This window comes from Tenrec ecaudatus, chromosome X (assembly GCF_050624435.1).
Source record: "Tenrec ecaudatus isolate mTenEca1 chromosome X, mTenEca1.hap1, whole genome shotgun sequence".
NCBI lineage: Eukaryota > Metazoa > Chordata > Mammalia > Afrosoricida > Tenrecidae > Tenrec > Tenrec ecaudatus.
The window spans coordinates 119,257,859-119,280,013 of record NC_134548.1 but is presented as its reverse complement, the minus strand read 5'-3'; the positions used below and the strand labels follow the sequence as shown (position 1 = coordinate 119,280,013).

Sequence of the window (22,155 nt, the reverse complement as noted above, 5' to 3'; positions counted from 1 at the left end):
CAGTACTAAAGTCTTTACCTGCTGGGGGTGAGGTGAAGATACTAAGTAATTTTTTTTCCTGAAAAGGAGGTAGTAGGGCATATTCAATTGGAAATCTATGCTCTAGCAAACTGCAACATAGCTACAGGTTCCATTATGTTTAAACACATGCTTTTCTTTCCTGATATGTCTATAATAAGGAGTTCTTCATCTAGTGCCCAAAGAGATTTTTTTTGCATGTGTAATGCCCAAAGAGATTTTAAAGGGTCTTCAATGGTACCCCACTTTGACTTTCCCACCCAATGTTAGTCAATAATCCTTGAATAGCTTTAAGAAGCCAGCACTATCAAAAGTTTCTGTGAAAGCCTGATGAAAGATATGTAACTTCTATTTTTAATGTACATACACTCAAAAGTCTACCAAAACCAAACCAAACCCACTGTCATAGAGTTGATTCCAATGCATAGCATCCCGATATAGGGTTTCCATCTTTATTGGAGCAGAAAGCCTCGAGTACACAGAACCCCTAAAGTCCACTCCTGGGCACTAGCATAAGAATGCCTCAGTGTACACATATTAGAAAAGAAAGATTAATTTATTTAACTATATAGGGACATATAACTTAGTAGAAAGGGGGAACCGATTATAAGGATCTACATATGAGCTCCTCTCTGGAGGTCGATCAATAGAAAAGTGGGTGAAGGGAGACGTTGGACAGCGTAAGATAGGACAAAAAAATAACGACTGGTAAATTATCAAGTATTCATGAGCAGGAAGGGAGAGGACATTGAGGAGCAGCTGCAAGGGACTCAATTGGAAAGCAGATGTTTTGAGAATGATGATAGCAACAAATGTGCTTGACACAATGGATGGATGTGTAGATTGTGATAAGCATTGTTCAAGGCCCCAATAAAATGATTTTTTTGAAAAAACAACCGAAAGAGAATAAATAAGTTGTAACAATTTATGTTCCAATAATTCAAATCTTCCATAGGAATGGAACTGTAGAATAAACAACAAGCAAACGAATAAAGTTTATGCCATAACTCATTGAGAAATAGGGACAGGTACTCTTACCCACATGCAGACAGCCAGGTTAGTCCCCATATAATTAACAATAGCAAATAAATCCTCAAAGTTCAAAGATCATATGGTTGCAGTTATATACACAGAAAGAAAGGGAGGGTGGGAAAGAGTGGGGGAAATAAGCTGATACCAAGGACTCAAGTAGAAAGAAAATGTTTTGAAAAAGACGATGGCAACATATGTACAAATGTGTATGCCACAATGGATGTATGCATAGATTGTGATAAGAGCTGTAAGAACCCCCTATGAAATGATTTTTAAAAAGATACCGTTGCTGGAAGAAGTATGATAGAACATCTCACTTATCCTCTGCTTTTAAATCTCCTCCCTAGAAAAGCTTCAAAAAAACCTTTCAGATCTAGTACTGCACTAAATTCAAAGTCAGCCCAGGTAATACTTATATAGTTTAAATATTCAAAGCCATTGTTGAAGAAAAATGAACTCAGAACTCAAATTTATAATTTTACCCTGCCCCTCCAGCACACTACTGCCACCTCAAAAAGGAAAACTAGTAGGACCTGAAAATAACTTTCTAGATCATACAAAATGGTAAACATCGCTAGAATTTGGGTGGTAAATATTACACACTGCACTTACTAGCCAGATGGCCGAGTGTGCTCCTCAGCAGTTTGAACCCAGTAGCTGCTCCGAGGAAGAACGATGAAGATTTACAGCCATGGACTCTGAGAGAGGCAGTTCTACTCTGTTCTCTCTGGTTGCTGTGAGTCAGAATCTACTCAGTGAGTTTGGGTTTTGCTTTAGTTGACCACGCCTTTAGATAACCGAGACTGACATTCTCAAACGTTCCACAGAGAAATTACGCTGAAGAATGGGGCAAGAGACGGGTCTTCCGACATTAACACTTCCAATTTTCTGATGAGAGCAAATGGGAGTCAAATTATTCAAAGAAATCTATGAATAGTTCTGAGATCATAAGGGCAGCGAAGTCCACACTGAGCTGCTGAAAATTCTGCAAGAGAATAAAGGGTTAAGGACGGGTTATGATGGAACATTGAATAATTATAACTTTTCATGACAGTGAAAGAAAGTTTCAAGACTAAAATGCTCCTCTTTTGTAAAGCACTGTGACCTGGATTCCTCTAGCGAGAACTGAAATAAACACACGCGTAGGTTGATAAGGGTAGCCCACTGGAGACAGGAACCAGCACCTTTTGAACCCACTCCTACTTCTTCACTTGAAAATGGACTTAGTTGGTTCTCTTGTCCATGACCCAAATGGAAACCACTGCCAACGTCCCCCCTGTGATTATGCTCTACACCAGGGAGGCCGTTGCCCATTTAAGATGCCTGTCCTTTGGAGCCTATGAAAAATGAAGGTGGTATCTACATGGTCCAAGCCTGTCTATGCAAAACTCGCTCATCTCCGAATAGAGGCACCCTGCTGGCACAACGGTTGCACGTCGGGCTGCGAACTGCAAGGGCAGCAGGGCAATACCACTAGCCAGTCCCGACAAGCCTTTCTATTCGCAGAAAGAGTGACAGTCTCAGGAATGCTCAGGGGCAGTTCTGCCCTGTCTTAGTCACTGTGAGTCAGAATGGACTCGACGGCAGTGCCCCCCCTGCCAAAGGCATGTTACTTCAGGCATGTTATCAGGAGGAACCAGGTCCTGGAGAAGGACATCATGTTTGGTAGCGAGTCAAGGAAAAGGAGGAAGATCTCCCATGAGATGGACTGATGCAGAGGCTGCAACAATGGGCTCAAATATATTAACATTTGTGAAAATTCCTAGAATCGAGCAATGTTTCTTTCTGTTGTTTCACAGGGTTGCTGTGAGTCAGAACTGACTTGACGTCACTTAAAAACAAACCAGAATGAGGGAATCCACCTTTGTTAACAAAGATCGTAAGCTTATTAAGTGTGATCTGTCCCGAAAGCCACTCAATGACATTTGGCCTTCTAACCTATCACGTGGCAGGGGTCTCTGATCAATGACATAGGTCAGCACTCATCTTTTCCTCAGCAACTGTGATTTTAAAATGTTTTCCTCTAACAGCTGGTATGTCCTCATCTCACTGTAGTAATATATAATTCAAAGAACAAACCATTCATAATTCAAGGCAATGACATGAGGGACAGCTGATTTACTTAAAAGCTAAACAGACTGTATAGGGAATGCTGGCAGTAAGCATGGTGCTTGAGTTCTTATTTCCTGAGACAAAGCTTACATACATGTGATTAGAACCTGTCAGAGATTGATCCCATACACACATCTGGGGAACAACACCTTTACAGTCAGACACATTCTGGAGGCTGAAAGGAGTGAGTTCCGAAATAAAATTTGTGAGTGCTCACCAAAAAAGAAGGACGGGTTCTGAATGTATTGTCTGAATTTAGCTAAAGGCAAATTATCAATTAAATAAGTGTTATATTTAGACCTCACTTTTTTAATAGAGCAACTGCTGTTCGCTATATAGTAAAAGATGTCTTTTATTGTAACTTAAGAAACTATTTTAGAAAGGTTTTTTCCTAAAAAATGAACTCTTTTAAAAGGTTGCTTATACAGTTTGCATGTCTTTGAGTTGTAGCAATGTTGAACAGGACATGTTAACAACCACAAGGACATTTCATTAACCCACTAGATTAACCTATGTTTAAATGAATGTAATGAATTCCATCATTCAGCATGACTACACAATCCTCCTGTAAATGTTACAGTTCTCCAATATCCACCTCGTGCAGCTTAAGTATTCAGCATCCAAGTAAAATTTCATTAATTTAGAAAGACAAACATGGTCGAAAGACATTTAATTCTCTAATAATTACAGTGTTTTATTTTTTAATATTACACGATTAGAGTAAATAACCAAATTTTCTAATGTCATGTTTGAGACACTGCTGTTTATAAAATAGAACATAGGACATAGAAGGCTCTCAGGCAAAGGGTGATGTAACCAATGTGAATCTGACTTTTGCTGAATGTCTATTGGTGAGTGAAAGCACTTTGTCTATACAGCAGACTTCTGCTTGTGCTATTTCCCTGTCTCTTGTATGGGCTTCATGACATTCATGACATTAAAGGAGCTGCTGAGGCATAATCAACAGGACAAAAGGGAAACCTGACCGAGAAAGAAACAATTCACAGGCCATTAATAGTTTAAAATCATCAACTGGCAGACCTTTATTTTCTAATGCCTGAATTATAGTAACCGTCTTCTGAGGGTCCCCTGCCTTGCTGCATTCTCCCCACTTCAACCTATCTCTGCTTGTTGTTCATTGCCCAATATGTACTGCTCATTATTACCCCTAAGTCTCTACGCTGTTTCTATCTAGACTGCTTTTTCCATCTACAAAATTCCTACCCAGCCTAAATCCTACATTGTCCCATCTTTACCCACAGTAGTCTTTGTCCAAACTTCTCCAGACTGAATTGTCTTCATTTACTCATTCAGTCATTAAATCCACTATGGCTCCATAATGTGTTTCATGAATATCGTCTCAACAGGGCTGCAAGCTTCTTAAAAGCAGAATGCATGGCTTGTGCCAACTTTACAGACCTTTAACACACATCCAAAAAGGCGTCTAGCAACCCTAACAGCTCCTTTATCATTGTTGAACTGAGATAACAGAATTAACGCTGACATGAACAGTATTAGCTTAGAGTAAGTGCTAGATATTGATATAAAACACATAGTCTTTAAATTATAATGGAAAATCTTAACAGAAATACTGAGAAAGACCTTAACAGCTAGGCCTGGAAAATCCAAGTTAATAAAAGAAAAGATAGAAGTATCAATATATAATAATTTATTAAATGGCTTTATGTACTATAAATAAGAGAATTGAACTACTATTCATTTTTAAATGTCTGCAAACAAAGAGGAAATCACATCAAAAGTCTACTTTATTCTTTAGATCTGAAAGTCATCGCTGAATGGACAAAGTTAGAAACTGCTTCCAAATCCAAACTGGTACATTGCAATTCAGTGGTGATATTAACAAATACCTGCACTCTTGCTAAGGAAAAGGAATCTCATCTTAGTTTTATAGACTAGGCAAATAAACAAGACCCATGACTTGACCAAATCTATTATTTCATGGATGTTGCTACTTCAATTAAGAAGCCCTTGTGACACAAAGAGTAGGCCTGGTGTCATAAAGGATTACACATTAGGCTGCTATCAGCTACCTGCTACTAGTTCCAAGGTTGGCGGTTCAAACCTACCAGCTGCTCTGGGGGAGAAAGGTGAGATTTTTCGGGCCTGGGTCAATCAATATTCTGTCCTATAGGGTTGCTATGAGTCAGAATTGACTCGATCGCAATTAGGTTGGGCTTATTTTAGTGGCAAAAATGCAACAATTTTTAGGAAAAAAACATAGCACTGCCTATTGTTTCATTTTGTCCTGATGATGAGTCAGAACTGACTAGACAGCCCCGAACCACAGGAACAACAACAACAGTGGCACAGTGGTTAAACAGCTACGAACTGAAAGGCGGGTATTTTGAGCCAATCGGCTGCATGGTGAGAGAAAGATGTAGTAGTTGACTTCCACAAAGAACAGTTCTACTCCGTCTTTAGAGGGTCACTGTGAGTCAGAATGGACTTGGTGGCAATGGGATTTGGTGTATTCCCACGTTTGGTTGTGGCTCGTAGCAACCCTGCAGACAGCAGAACGAAACCCTACTCAGTCCTGTACTGTCCGCTCAATTGTGACTATGCTGGAGCCCGTGCTTGCCACCGCTGTATCAAATAAGGGTCTCTTCTTCTTTTTCACTGACACTCACTCCACCAAGCACGATGTCTTCCTTTAAGGACTTGTCCCTTCTGATGGCGTGCTCAAAGTACATGAAGTGAAATCTTACCATGCTCACTACTAAGGAGCATTCTGATTATACTCCGTTCACGGCCGATTTGTTTATTGTTCTGGCAGTCCACGGCACTTTCAGTATTCTTCACCAGCACCTTAATTCAAATGCACCCATTCGTCCACAGTGCTCCTGGTTCACTATCCAGCTTTTGCGGGCATACGCGGCAATCAAAGATACTATGACTTGAGTCAGGCGCACCGTGGTGTTTCTTCCATGTGACATCTTTGCTCCCACTCTCACATTCAGATGGGAGCTTTTCATTAGAAACAAGCGTGTACACTCTAAGAAGCGATTTCAGGCAGTGTATAACTAAAGCAGTTTATTTATACACAAGTGGACTTAAAATGCTTTACTTATAATATCCCATTAGGCAAGGGTGTCTTCCAATTTGTCATCTCTTAAGAAAACCCATTTTCTTAGAAATAGTGGGTTTGATTGTCAGCCCTAATGTTCTCCTTTAATATCTCTATACTTCCACCTTTAAAGGTGGGCGAAAGGGGCCAAGTGGCAAACTGTCAAAGATGTTTCCTTAGCAGACACATTACCCAGCCCTAAAGAATGGAGGGTCAAACGAATAACTTAAAGCGGAAAGTTAGCCAATAAAATAACACGTCAAAATTCAGAGGTTTGGTATGAAACATCCTAATAAAGCAAATAATAAATTCCAGGTCCCACAATAACGGAAATGCTCCTAATTTGAAATACCTTAAGAACAGTTATTTCCGACACTTCTGCTTTTACACTAGTTTATTAATAATTGTAAGTCTGGAGAAATAAACACATCGAAGACGAAATTAGGCTCTGTGCATTTCTGACATACCGCATATACTCGTGTAGAAGCCGAGTTTTTCAGCACAAAAAAATGTGCTGAAAAACTGGGGTTCGGCTTATACACGGGTCAGTGGTACCCCAGTGAGGACAGCGTCTATGATGACCTCACACCAGCTGAAGCTCTGCATTGGGATAAAGATGATGATGATGAATCCAGCTTTGAAGGATTTTATCTTTACATTTTAGCTTGGTTGCTGATTGAACTCAGGGAATAGTACTCTTAAGTTATCATTGTTGATACCTTATTATTTTTGTTGAATCTATTTTCCACTTACTGTGCTGGTTTACTAGTGTTAAATGACTTATTGTCCTTTTATTGGTTTTTTTAAATTTAAAATAAATATTATTTTATTTTATTTTTTTTAAATAAACATTTAAGTACATTACCCCACTGATGTCTCAATTTTTAGTAATTCTAATTTCATTTGTTTTGATTATTGAAACTCACCAATAGCTTCTGCATTTTCCAGCCTAGGCTTATACTCGAGTCAATCAGGTTTTTCTGGTTTCCCAGGTAATAATTAGGTACCTCGGCTTATACTCGGGCCGGCTTATATTCCAGTATATACGGTATGTTTATAAGATTCCTTTTTAAAGGATTCCCCAAACTCCTATACAAAATTAGATACCATATGGAGAACCACATTATTATATATACCTTTGAAAGATAGGCTAACAGCGAAATATCCACATAATGCCTGATAACAGCAAAATGCCTACACATAGGGCCCTTTTGTATGATTGTTTCTAATTTGTTTTTCTTCCCCTGTATTTGTTCCTGCTATGAATTAATGCCAAATGGTAGACACTCCAGTTATTTGTGAAAACCTAATTTGTAAACTAGGCTGACCATAGTATGTTCTAATAAAATAAGGTGAAGACAAGGCATACAAGAAAGAATTAAGTATTTTCAATGGCATGCCTTGCTATGAGTGCATTCTGTAGCCAAATTATGTCAACATCTATCTTTTATTAAGGTGTCTGGCGGTGCTAAGGGCTAAGTGTCGGGCTGTTTACCACAAGATTGGTGGTCCAAGTCATTCAGCCACTCCGTGGGAGAAAGATGAGGCTTTCTGCTCCAGTAATGATTTACAGTCTTAGAAACCCTATCTAGGTCACAACGAATTGGAACTGACTTGATGGTAGTAAGTTTGTTTTGTTTGGGTTTTATCCTTTAATACTATCTGTTCCATAATCTGAACCCTGGTGCTGCTGTGGCTTATGCACTCAGCAGCTCCAAACCACCAGGCGATCCATGGGAGGAAGAGGCTTTCGACTCCCCTAAAGAGTTATGGCCAGCAGTGAATTAGGTTTGACTTTGGGGATCTATACACTTTGTTATGGAGACCAACTGTGAGCAACCTGTCGAGAACGAACTTCATACATCTAAAGGGAGGCTATACTAATTCCATCACTACATCTAATAATTACTACATAAACCAGTTGCCTTTGAGTCCATTTTGTGCTCCACATGGTTCTCAGAGGCTGCTATGTTTGAAAGTAAATCTCAGGTACCTCATCCAACCTTTTAGTTAGCAGCAGAGTGCCTCGGGACCTCGCCACCTCGGGACTTCAATACCTAAATGCAGACCTCAAAAGATACATCTGAATGCCTGACTATTCATAAGGACACTTGAAAAGTTAAGAAAGGATAATGACCAGAGATAATGACCGACGACATTTATGCCCTCTGTCCCAAAGCACCAAAACTTAACTCAAGGTCTCATTCTGATGACACGATACAGATGGGCATCACTGTGGGCTTTTACACATATTTAGAGAGCCTTTTCACATAGGTCCTTTTACATGATTATTTGTTGTTTTTTTTCATTTCTTTGTTTCCTGTATTTGTTCCTGAGATGTATCATTTTAGCATGAATGCCATGCCCAAGTGGCTCTAAAGATGGGGCACCTAGGCTTGTATGATGTAAAACATGTCTCTTGAGGCCGCCTTACCGCAGACTCTACACTCAGTCTCCATTTGCTGAGTGAATCCAGGCTTCATCTCAATGGGTTATCATCTCAGTTTTCTCCCTCCCCAATTCTCATGAGCCCTTTATTCCTGCTTCTGATTCTGAACAGCTTTGTCCACATAGCCATTACCTCCAATGTGACGGTGTGGAAGCGTGCTATTGTTGTTGTTGGCAGGGAGGGGCCACTGAATTGGTTCCAGCTCATTGGGACTCTGTGTACAACAGAAAAAACACTGCGTGGATCCGCTCCATCCTCACTGTCATTATTATGGTTCAGCCCACTGCCGCAGCCACCGTGTCACTCTGCCTCTAGGGGTCTTATTGTTTCCTGTCCTCTACTTTACCAGGCATGACGTCTTTCTCCAGGAACAGGTCTCTCCTGACAACATGCCCAAGGTACACGAGACAAAGTATCACCAGCTTTGCATCTAAGGAGCACCCTGGCTGTGTTTCTTCCAAGACCAGTTGATTTGGTCTTCTGGCAGTCCGCAGCCTTTGCATTCTTCTTTGCCAACACTATAATTCAAATGCACTGACTTCCTGTGGTCTTCTATATTCATTGTCCAAATTGACATGGAAAGAAGATTTCTGTCAAACAACTTGCCGGGCAGGGCAATACTTAAAGGAATTTGCCAAGTACAACACATCCCAAACCACATGCCACCTCATTAGTGACAGAGAAACAGAAGGGGTATCATTCTCATTGATTATGTTTTGTTGTTGTTGTTTTGTTTTTGCACTAACAAGTACAAGTGTGGGGAACATGGATCTATGAATTGAACATAAAATTCTAACCACTAATCACACACAATTACCAGCATCGAAGAACTATTCCACCTATTCACGTACCTGGCCAAACTAGTGGCACGTTTTGTGTTTGCTTGCTTTTGTTCTAATGCAAAAGAAGCTGTGGCAAGTTTTGAAATTTTTGTGTTTGATTGGTTTTATTGTTGAGAAGAGTATAATATTATGGGGAAAGGTAAGAAGATTTTATGGGATTTTCTTTAGGGAATAAGTCACCAGAATCCTCTTCCACTTAGCATATAAAAGCACCCACCCACCCCACCCACCCCACTTGAAACCCACATAAAAGGGGCACTTGTCTTATGGCAGTGAGTTAAGTACTTAAGTCCATGCTTTATAATTATATAAGTTATTTGCATCACAAATGACCTAGACCCAACTCTGTGGTTGGTAGGTCTCTCTTAGAAATTAAAGTTATCTAACATGACTTGAAATAACATTTCTTGGAGGGGCTGGCTACTTGAACAGACACAGTACTATCTTATCGGTACCTTAAGCTGATACGGCCAAAATCAATTGTCATAGATTCCCATTTGATGAAGATGACTCAAAGATCCACTAACATGGTAAGCAATGTCTAGAATGGGGAGTGGATCCCAATAGAATTTATGCTACTAGAATTATGTGTAATATGTTTACAGATCACCTTGGTAGCATATGGAATGTTGGGGCAAACTGTATAGGCGGTTAAAGTCAGCCTAACTTCTTTCCATTACTAGATTTTTTGTCAGCTTCTTCGGGAGAGATATTACGTAATAGTCAACTTTGCTCTCCCAGCACTGTATGTGGCTTTGAGTCACAAGGAGGATTATCTATAGAACGCGACAGACAGGGAAAGGCAGCAATCATCAAGACCATCACAGACCTATTAAAAGCCCGGTACTTGAGTAGAATTTTTCACATCCGTCCATCCACTGAAGAATGCAAAAACCAGAAGGCAACATGGTGACCCTGCCAATTGATAGCGGATGCTCTTCACTGTTCAGCAAAGTTGCAAAGCAGACCCAGCCTGATCCAAACCACTTACCCAGGTGACATATAGAAGTTACATTACGGACTGGGTGCCTAAGTGCAAGGTCAGCAGTTCGAAATCACCACCTGGTCCTTGGGAGAAAGAGGAGGATTTTTTTTTTTTAAAGAGGAGAATTTCTATTCCCATAGAGTGTTAGTCTTGGGAAACCACAGGGACAGTTCTGCTCTGTTCTACAGGATCACAATGAGTTGTAACTGACTTGATGGCAATGAGTTTGACTTTGTTGTTGATGTTTTTTAACCAAGTGGACACAGACCCTAGAACCTAATGCCAGGTACTTCTAGTTCTTTAGAAATGTGCTTTAAGTTCTGACACTAAGTTTCTGAGCCGGGCATCTATAAGGCTCTAATCGAATGAAGGTTGTGCTATGACACGGAAGAATCACTAACTGCTTTACAAATTGACAGGTCTGAAGACCACAAGAATGTATGAACTAGGAAAGCCCGCCATTCTGCCCGTTATCTTCACTAGCAACACAAAGCTGAACACCGTCACTGATCTCCTTCATCTGGGCAGTTCAAAGTCACAACTGCGGTGGAGGGGAGGCTGCAGTGATATTCCCAAAGACCAACCAAAATATGTCCCAGAGCCTCTGTTTCAAACTCTCTCTGTGGTTCTACTAAGTCAAAAAGAACGGGCATTTGATAAGTGCCAAACTCTCGAAACTACACATAGTAAGAGCGCATGCCATTTGCCCAACTATCCATTTCTTTCCATTTCCCCCTCCTGGTTCCCTAGGCTTATAAATTCCAAATCATGTTCAAAACCTCTCTCCCATTCACTTCCCCCAGACAAAGACAATCTGGTAGGTTCTCCTTTTGTGTGATGCCTTTTCACTCACATGCCATCACCTAATTTCAGGTTCTCACCCTAGAGCACTTCCGCCTCTCTTGGTACTTGTTCCCAATTCTTTAAGCCAGTATGTCTTCTCCTTTCTCCCAAATTAGATACAGTTGGGACTAGGTGAAGGGGGGGAGAGGAGGGTTCTTAAGATTATGATCAAATTTCATAGCCATTCCAACGAGAGCTTTTTAACAAACTTATCCTGAGCACAAGAATAGCTAGACACGGAGCCAAAAGAAGAATTGGGAATGATGGAAGCCAAGAACAGGTGAGCTGCAATCTTTCCCTCCTACACAAAACCTGACCCTGGAGTGCCAGTCCCTGCATCTGCTGATGAACTTAGTCCAATTCTCCATCTTGCAACATCCCTCCTATGTCCATCAGATACTCCACCCCTAGAGGGGCTTACTCACGGTTCCAATGCAAGTTTTCCTACCATCCTGGTAACCTTCAGTCTAACTGGTCTTCCCAACTTGAGACTCTACTCCGCCTGGTTCATCTTACACTCTCTCCTGAAAATGCAGTTCTCCCTCTAAAAGGAAACTATGATCCGATCCAGTATCTCTTATCTTATTTTCCCAGCAGGTCCCCAACACAAAAGGCTACTTTGAATTTCCGTGAGGGTTTATGATCTTAGAGACCAGTAAGGGGGTGGTGCGAAGAATGCTGAAAGCGCAAGCAGCTGACTGAAGACAGCTGCCGGGAATCCCCAAGTGCTGTGGCAAGGGGTGTGGTGGTGACAGCAACCGGTTTGAGAACAATCAAGGAAGATTTCACGATCTATTATTGGTCAGCCAGACTCATCTCTGCACGGCGTCCTTTTGAAAACTTGGCTCCGATATGATCCCCTCCCAAACGCCGCCTTCCTGACCACTCCTTATGCCATGTGACTTTTCATGCTTAGGTAGATAGTATTTTGTCTGTATCTTATTCATCTACAACCAGGTGCATTGTCGCTTTGTGAGTACTTTCAGCCACTTCTGTATTTGTGGCACATCTTGATCGGGGCTCTAAGTTCTGTGAGGGTGAGACCATGCCTTTTATTTCTCTGGTTCCCATCCAGGGAACTGAGCACAATGTGCATGCAAAAAGTCAACAGTTGCTTCCCTCCCCCCAGTTCCCCCCCCCCCCCGCCCCTGTGGCATATAATTTCCATTCAGCTGTTCAACACTAGCATTTTTAAGGTCGCACAAACTTGAGAGTATGATGCATTAGGAGCTCGACAAAATACACCCACACTCAACACAAAAGATGCCACTTAAAATTGGACCCAACATAAAATGTGCTCCACCCAACAGATGATATGATTACGCCATATAGTTTCTGCGTGGCCTCTTTATATTTCATAAGCACATGGCTCCATTTAGCTCTCAGCATCACTGCAAAGATGGAAACTCAACTCCAAATACGTTTATGGTTGGGAATCTATTCTTCCCACCTACACAACCTGCCTTCCCACACCATCCGCAGTGTCCTGTGAGCAACTGCCCAATTACTGAATGTGGAAAGGCAGCTTAGACAGTGAAGCTCCCTTCTTGGCAGTCCCTGGCGTTGACTGCTGGTCCCCACTTACTTAGCTTAATTGATTCAGAACAATATCAAAGAGAGACATTATTATACAAGTTCCCTCAAAGCAACTATTTAAGAAAATTTAAATGTAAAAGCCATGACCCATTGTGCTGCTTTAAAACAGGCCGGCATGTGTGACATAAGAAGATAGAATAATGCCTATTGAAATCAGGAAAACTCGGGAACTTTGACTAATTTCCTGGTACCAGTTTCAGTGTTTCACACACAGACATTCTCAAAAAGGAAAAGGATCTATATATGGGAAGTGCAACTGACTTCCAAAACGTAATGTGCAGCAGGAAGGTTGTAGTGTTGCTAAAGCCGACACAGTTTCACAGAGTATCCTTTGTAAAAGACAACAATGTGAATGTTAGTAGGCTAGAGAGAAACATATACTTTGAAAACCAACTCATGCAGGGGTTAGCGAGCACTCCTCCAACCCCCTTACTCTTTCAGTAGGGGGTCTTTCTTCCCATTGGACTGAGAGATCCCAGCAGAGATTCCTTCCTGGCTGCCACCCACCATGGGACCTGAATGCAGCACAAACACAATTCATCCAAAAGGGAAAAAAGTACGGGACTAAATTGCCACTCCCTCTAGCCATATGGGAGTGGGGGGGGGGGGAGAAGCGGGGAGTTTCTCTTTTAACTAAATATGCCTTGCCCTACATACACCTTTATGCATGAGTATAAAAATAATTTTGTAATTTATTTTTCTACACCCTTCCATTTCCATCGTGGGCAGTTGTTTACACCATCAATGACAAGTGAAGATGTACCTGCACTTTTTATCCCCCATCACTAAGGACACCAGATTGCTTTTCAGTGGAAATCCACATGGAAGAAAAATAAGCCATTCTAAGGCTCAACATTTTCCACATTGCTTTCTTTGTTAACTGTACATTATGACCGCAGAATGGAAATCAGGACCATTATTTGAGGGTGAATACGGAAATCTGTAATGACCTCAGAGCACCATCTGCAACAGACAAATACACCTTCCAGCTATTCTAGTCTGTCTTCATCAAAAGAGGCATAATTGAAACATAATAGCTTGTGTTTCAAATGCTGAGTTAATATCACTTTGACCTGAGCTGCATTATCAAATAATCTTTTTTACTAACAGATAATAGGGGTGTTACTGTTCTGGTGAAACAAAATGTCCATCTCCCTGCCTGAGCAAAATTTCCCGGCCTTCCAAACCCCTGGACAAATAGTACTTTGACTGCTGTGGGAGGACAATAGACAATAAAGAGTTAACCCTTCAAACGCCAGGTCGTTCAAAATCTCTGCAAGTCCAGGAGTGGATTTTAAAAAACTACTTGTTATTCACCTTAGTGGAAAATGCTCACACTTATTGCTGTTTGAAAGAAGCGGCACTGTGGGTTATGGGTTGGGCTGTTAACCACCAGGTCAGGTCGGCAGTTCAAACCCCCCAGTTGCTCCCTCGGAGAAAGATGAGGCTATCTGCTGCAATAAAGATTTATAGTCTCAGAACCCTAAGGAGAAGTTCAATTCTACAGTACGGGGTGGGGTGGCTTTGAGTCAAAATCCACTCAGTGTCAGTGGGCTTTTAGTGATGGTTAGTATTAAAGTACCTTCTATGCACTTCTCAGTAATGCGGCATCCAAGACAATATCAAAGACAGAAGACTGGACAATCCCTGTGCCTTAGCAGGATGCTTTTATATGGATTTGTTAATGAGGCGAACTCTGAAAATGCGACCCAGCAAGCCTAAGTGTAAGTCAAAAGCCTTAAAAATCTTGTTCACAACATGTTGCTTAGTGAACTAATCATTGAAAAGATTTCTTTATGGTAACAGAGGGGGGCTTTGATTATTCAAATCAATATAACTGACTTTAATATATCATCTTTGTTCTCTTTTTGTTACCTAAAATATGTCCCTCACCTTGAACAATTTCTGGAAAAGATTCTAAAGCCACAATACAGCCAGGTTGCCAAAAGTCACTTCAGTCCCCATGCTTGCACTGAAATTATCCCAACAAACGCAGACAGCATTCAGTCTCCCTGGTGCTACATTAGAGAGAACATGGTAAGTGACTGTAACATCCAAGCAGCAAGTCTGTGTTCTGGAAACTGACAGGGGAAACTGCCATTTCCATACAGTGCTTAAAGAACTTATTCATGTCCTGTCGGCAGCCCTCTAGCCCTGTGCTTCAGAATGGGTGGTCCGAAGAATTGGAGCCACAGTGTCACCAGGGAACTTGTCAGAAATGTAAATTCACAGCCTCACCCCAGACTGACTGAATCAGAAATGCTGGGAACTGGGCCCAGTAATTTGTGTTTTAACAAGCACTCCAGGAGATTATGAAGCACTAACATTTGAGAACCAGCTCCTCAAACTTTAATGTGCCTAAGAATCACCTGAGGGAGCTTGTGAAAAATTCAAGTTCTAATTCAGCAGCTCTAAGGCAGGTGGGGGGGGGGAGGGGGGGTCTCAGAAATTTCCATTCCTGACAAGTTCCCAGGTGATGTTTTTCTGTAGTTTACACTGCTAGCTTTTCCCAAACTGGTTGTTTACCAAAATTCCCCATGAGACTACTAAAAACCAAATTAATCAGAATCTCAGGAGAAAGGCCCAGTAGAATATAAACTGTGTTTCACAACCTCCTCACCTTGGGAGCTTTTCATAATCCTGATGCCCAGGTCCCACCTAAGACTACTTAAATCCAAATCTAGGGCGGGGTGGGGGTGGGGGTAGCAATGGGATGAGGGAGTACCCAGGCACCGGTATTTTTAATAACGTGCCTATGATCCTAATGTGCATTAAAGTTGTATTCAAGGTTGTGGAATCGAACTGGGTCAACACCTAGCACAGGGGTCGCCTTTATGGGAGCAAACAGTTTCCTATAAGGTACCTGTTTTGGCTCCCTGATATATAAATACCAGAACTCTGGATTTGAATAGCAAAAGGCCTTCAGTCGTGTCTTTAGCACGTCTTGAACCTCCTATCTGTGGGCAAAGGCACATGTAGAAATGAGGCCAAAGCCTTCGCAGTGCATCCCTAACTTTTAGCACAAAGATGATCTGGGTTCCCTTCGATACCTTTCCACCTTCCCCCACGGTGCTAGCTGTGGCTACCTCTCTGCAGTAGGGTAAGCACGCCAAAAGACCGCAGCAGTGGTGAACATGCTTGTATCCATACAGCTTTCTTCTCTATTGACCTGCCCTCAGAAAACCTGAAAGAAATAGAACCCCTGATACTACTTACTGCCTTTCTGAGCGGAAGGGTTCCAGATAGGTTTTCAACTTCTAAACATTTCACCAGTTGCAGATATTCTAGCAGGTGGGACTTAGAAACAAGATGAAAATGGTGTGTTTTGCAGGGCCCATTCTCACTGTAATTCTCGCCAGGTGAGAATGGCTGAAAGCTATCTTCTGGAGATAGGCAGGGCTTGAGAGAGTGTTGCTCATGACATGCTCTTGGGGGACTATTTATGTCTCATGAGCAACTGCATAGGGCCCCTCTAGTAAGTACACGGTATGATTAAATATCTACAGCAGAAAGAAAGAAATATGGTGGAGGACTAAGACGCTGTCGAAGGAGTTGTTATTTCATTCCCATAATTAAGCACTGCTTTTGAATCAGTTTCCTGAGATCTCCACTGCACACCTCAAAAATGACGTGAAAATAAAACAAAGCCGCTTTCTCCTGAAACCTCTCTTTCCATTGAAGTGCAATTTCATCCCCGGCACCCCCCCCACCCCCGTTGGTCCTGTTCATTGTCTACTCCAAAGAACACACAGCACATTGAAGGCCAGCTTAATGGTGACAATTCTTCTTCTACTACTACTATTTTAACCTATGGAGGGAGAATGGTCACAAGTGTGTCTGCTTTTATCTTTTTGACGCCCCTAATAAGTCACAATGGAAAGGACTCCGGTGGCTAGGGTGCTCAATAGAAGAGAAACAATACCTAAATCCATGTTCAAAATTGCCCACGGTTTGAGGAGACTTGCACTACCATTTTTCCGTGGGAACTGGTCAAGCTCGCCTTTCCTTTGAAAACTTCTTGGGTTATTCACTCAGTTAACCCAGACTCACTTTAAAATGTGTGAAAATAGCACCTCCTGGAAGTGTGTCCTCATATGCTTTGGAGCAATGGAGCGTGAATACTGAAGCAGCCTTTGCCAAACTCATGTAACAGCTCAAGAAGAAAATGGGAACGAGTTTTTGCAGTCCCAGGACTTTGCAGAGCTAACCCAGAACTGGGCTTTAATGCAGGATAGGCATCTCAGAGGAGGCAGGAAAGGCAAACATAAGTGACTTGAGTTCATAGATATTGCATACATTTTTACATGGCAGTCTTTCCAAGATTTTTTTCCCCCTTCTTCTTCTTCTCCTTCTTCTTCTTCTTTTTCTGCAGAGCCACCAGACAAACTGGCTAAGTAAAGGTGTGGACGTGAGAGCTCAGTTCCGAGAATATATAAGCACTGTGGAATGTACATGGCGATTTCATTGGCTTGACACAACCTGTATGCCCTTTCACAGACATCTCCTGAACCAAGGCCCGAAGATAACCCACATCCAAAATAAAATGCACAGAGGAGTCATACAAAATCAAATACATTTTAAAGTATATCCAAGCCAAGGAAGAAAAAAAAACAATACACACTGACAATTTCCAGGACACTTTATTGCAATTTCCACGTTACATATTAATGCAATATTTTCAGACTAGACAAAAGTGTTTTCACTTATACAGTTAGTCGTCATATCCCCTAAGATAGGAAAATGAAAAGGGGCAATTTAAGAGAGAACAGCGATTCAGATATTTATGATGTGAGGGAACCAGGGTCACTTGTCTCAGCTAAGAAAGGGACTGGTGTATTTCAGTTGGAAGTTTCCTGCCATTTTTTCCTCTAATTTTCCTTGTGGCCGCTCAGTCCTCATAATAAAAGCCATCACCCTCTTTCTCATCGGGCCCTTCCTTGAGCTTTACAGTCGGTCTAGCATTAAACTCAAAAAGTCAGTTTACACTCAAGTTTACACATTTTTTAAAAAAAAAGAACACACACACATAAAAAACCATATGCCCCACTTCCTACACATCCAAATGGACAGGGCTTAGAATTAACCTTGCTTTCAGCTATAATCCTGCTATTTTAAGCCATTCCAACCACATAAACTTGAAGGTGGGGGGTTAAAAGGGGGGTTAAAAGTACAAAACCAAAGGAACCCATCAAAATTCCTACACAGTGACCACTGGGGAGGGCTGAAATCGTTCTCAAATCCGCAGCATCTCATAGATTTCTTCAAAGTGAGGTGGACACAAAAGCAAGTGCTCGCTTAATGTACACACTGACACCGTGCCTCTACGCTGAGGAGGGCCCTGACTTTGAGTGAGCTATTCCCCAGTCCAGGAGATGAGAGAGAAAAAAGAGAGAGGGGGGAAAAAAAAGGTCCCACCCTTCAAACTTGAGGGAGCCAGCGGTGTGTTTCCCTAGAAACACATTTTAATGGGAAGGCTCGGATAAAAATAAGTAGCGAGGGTAAACATGTTTTAAAAGAAACAAAACCAAAAAACCCACTCTCCCCACTCCATTGGCCATGATGGGCAACCTCTGGCAAGCTCCGCAGCTAAGTCCCATCACTAGCAGAACAGAAGTTGGAGAGTTGCTATTTTCCCCCTGCCATGGGATAGTAGGCTCTCGGAGTGCGAGGTACGAGGAGGGAGCGAGGAGCGGGGCAGCAACCCTGGCGGGGCTTTCACTGGGGGAAGCCGGAGCGGGGTTCGGGGGAGGGGGGGTGTCATTGGTGTCAGGGAAACCAACGTGGGGAGAGGTCAACACCTAGAGTCACCCAGATCGCCCAGAGCAGGGCGGGTGGGGGCGCTGGCAAAGTGGAGAAGGCGCGGGTGAAAAAGTCCTGGAAGTTCTGGCAACGAGAAAGCAACCCCCGGCGGGAGCCGGCGGGCCATCCGGGTGCGGGATGCGTCCCGGAGAGCTCAGAAAGCGCGGGGTGCCCTTCGGGCGAGCGCCTCCCGGGAGGGAGCGGGGACCAGGCAGCGGCTGGGGCAGCTGCCCGCAGGCAGGGAGGAGACTCGCACTTTGCCTCAACTCTCAGCCCCATCGCGGGCGCTTGGGGAGGGCGGCGGAGGGCACGGTACTCACTAGGGCTCGTTGGTGAAGCGGGGGGTCCGAGGCTGCTGGTATCCGTACAGGTGACAGTAGAGCACGTCGAAGCAGAAGCAGCACATCTCCGCGGACACCACCATCTTCCGGGAACCCGGCGAGGAGGACGAGGCGGCGGACGACGAGGAGGGCGAGGAAGAGGTGGCGGCGGCCGGGGTAGAAAGTAGGGTCCCCACTCCGCAGCTCGGGGGTGGCGACAGGGAGATCCCCCCGCCGCCGCCGCCGCAGCCCTGGGGGGGAGAGAGAGTACAGCCGCTGCCGCTGCCGCTACCTCCTCCGGTCAGCCCTCCCAGCCCGTTGAGCCGCGGACCGGCGCCTCCGAGTCCCAGCTCGGCCGCCCGGCACTGGCTCTCGCCGCTGCAGTGGGAGGAGGAGGAGGCGCCACCACCGCCACCCGAGCCGGAGGGGGGCGAACTGGACAGTTTCTGCTTCTTCACCCCGCAGCAACCCGCCGCCATCTTGGAACGGTCTCCCCCACGCAACGCTTCCGACCCATAAGTGAGGCGAGCTGGCGGCGGGGGCGAGCACGCTGCGGCCTGGCCGCCGGGGGCGCGCCGGGCACGCGCGCCGCTTTCCGGACGCCTCTCGGGGCCACGCGGCTCGTCGGGCGCGCGCGCGCGGCGCGGACTCCACTGGCCTGCCCGGCCCGCCACTCGCCCGCGTCCCCAGCCCGGAGCCCTACCTGCCCTCTGGCCCGGGAGGGAAGAGGGCCATGAGGCCGTGCGCAAAGGAGGGGAGGAAGAAAGGTGCGGGACAAAGTGGCCCAGAGGAGAGGAGGGAGGAGGTGGGCACGCCCCAGGAGGCAGAAGGCCATGGGGAGACCCAGGGGTGCGGGAGGGAGGCGGGTGAAGACAGTCCGAAGTCAGCGCCCAAGTCCCAAAGCACGTCTTGATGACTGCTGCTGGACAAGGTGGTAGTGACACTTGAGCCCAGTCCCGTGGAACCGGAGCAGGGTAGCCTCCAAGGCGAGAGCTTCGCAACTGTGCAGAGGGTGAGCAAGCTGGGCCTGGGGACCCCACACCTGGGAGCCCCACTGTCAAGTGTGTCGAAAGCAGTCCGGAGAAGAGCCACACTGCAGTGTCTTGAATACGCATCCAAGCCCCCACACTGGTGGCTTTACAAGATTTCTTTGCGGACAGATGATTCGAGCCCAATCGAATCTAGACATATGGTACGCCATCCCCCATATTCCCTCCTCTCAAAACTCACCGCCATGGCGTGGATTCCGACTTTTAGTGACCCTATAAGACAGGATGGACCTGCCCCTGTGCGTTTCCAAGACCATAATACTTTACATGAGTACAAAGCCTCCTCTTTCTCCGCAGGCAGGCATTGATGGTGGATTTGAACCACCAGCCTTGTGTTTAGCGGCCCTAATTGCAAGACTACGCCACCCATGAAAATATTGAGACATGGGAAAATGAAGTCCTTACCAACATCTCACAGGGCCCAAGGCGTTCACTGGGGCTTGGGGCCAGTGAGGTTTTCTTTGAGGAGGTTGCGTTTGGTGTGGGGGTGGGGGACAAAGTAATTAGAAATATACCTGCAGTCAGCACAGGTCTTACAGGTAAGTAGGGCAGAAAGCGTCTTTAATCGCAGGTTGAAAGGTTTTACTGAGCTATATAATTAGATAGTTCTTAGGAGCTATTTCCGAACTTCTCAATTAAAAAGAAGAAGAAGATGATGATGCTTGGATGGATAAGGAGACCCACAATGGAGTCAACCCCAGCCTAGGTGACAAACATGCAACGAAATAAATAATATCGATAACTAAAGTGACATTCCGTACTTGTACATTGTTTGCATTGTGTCTGCACCATCCTGAGTCCTCTAGAAGGTGAAGTGTCTGCATATTCCAAAACATCAGAAGATTGATTGATTCCTCTCACCATTAATCTGAATGTGTAGGAGCTTTAGATTCCTGGGTACTGTTCGTTTTGTACAGGGAAATAAAAGGTGATTCGTTTAATAAATATGGAGCCTCTTTTCAATTCTCGGGGCATGGAGCCTCTGCTCAATATCCGGGGTTCCTTGGACCACAGTGGACTGCTAAGGAGAAGAAGAGTAGTTCGAAACCGCCAGCCACTCCATGGGAGAAAGACGAGGCTGTCTACCCCTTTAAACAGTTAACCATCTGGGAATCCTCGCATGGGCAGTTCTACCCCATCCTCCACTGTTGCTATGAATCAGAATAGACTGGATGGCAGTGAGGTGTTTTTTTTTTTGGCGGGTGTGTGTGTGGGGTGGGGGTGGGGGTTGCTCAATACTATGTTTGCACAATACTATACATATGTTGAAATCCATGGGCTATGAAGGAAATGTGCTTCCCACTCTCAAAGAGTTTCTGAATTTAATCCCGTAGTTACTATTTATTCAAGGGAGCCTCGGTGCTATGATGGTTATGATAGCTGCGCTGCTAACTGATCCAAATTCATCCATCTGCTCCAGTACAGAATGCAGCATTGGATAACCTATGAGGCACGCCTACCAGGTCCTATGGGTCACTGTGGCTTGTAATCAACTCATCAGTAACTGAACTTCCCCCCCTTTGGGAACAAAATTGAAAGTATTCAATATTTTTTTGTGCTTACAGTGCCATGCCTCATCTCGCCCAAAGGAATGTACTATCTCAATTGATCTTCAAGGCAACCCTCTGAGGTTGGCCTTTTCTAGATGAGTAAATGGAACTTCAAAAGCTACTTTCCCACACAACTAGAAAGTGATAGAGCCAGGGTTTGAGTGCGAACATGGCTACTTTCAAAAGGCATGTCATACTATTCTGAGTCTCCGTATGTTACAGGAAGATTAGTGATGAGCATAAGATGCTAGCATTAAACTGCAGTAGGTGGTGTAGTGGTTACACGTTGGCCTGTGAACCACAAGTCAGCAGTTTAACCCCACCAGCCACTCTTAAGGAAAAAAGACTTAACTTTCTACCCCGGTAAAGAGTGACAGTCTCAGAAACCCACAGGGACAGCTCTACTCTGTCTTCTAGGGGCACGATGAGTCAGAATTTACTCAATGGCATTGAGTTTGATTTGGAAAGTAAAGGG

General features: G+C 43.9%; 1 protein-coding gene across 1 annotated transcript in view; it reads right to left on the bottom strand.

The window, feature by feature from the left end:
• AMMECR1 (AMMECR nuclear protein 1) overlaps positions 1-19,600 on the bottom strand; it is a 179,009-nt gene extending 159,409 nt beyond the window's left edge. Inside the window, exon 1 of the mRNA XM_075538603.1 lies at positions 19,082-19,600. Within this exon, the coding sequence (XP_075394718.1) occupies positions 19,082-19,560 (479 nt within the window). The 5' untranslated portion in view covers positions 19,561-19,600. The remainder of the gene's footprint in view (positions 1-19,081) is intronic.
• Between the last annotated feature and the right edge of the window lie 2,555 nt (positions 19,601-22,155).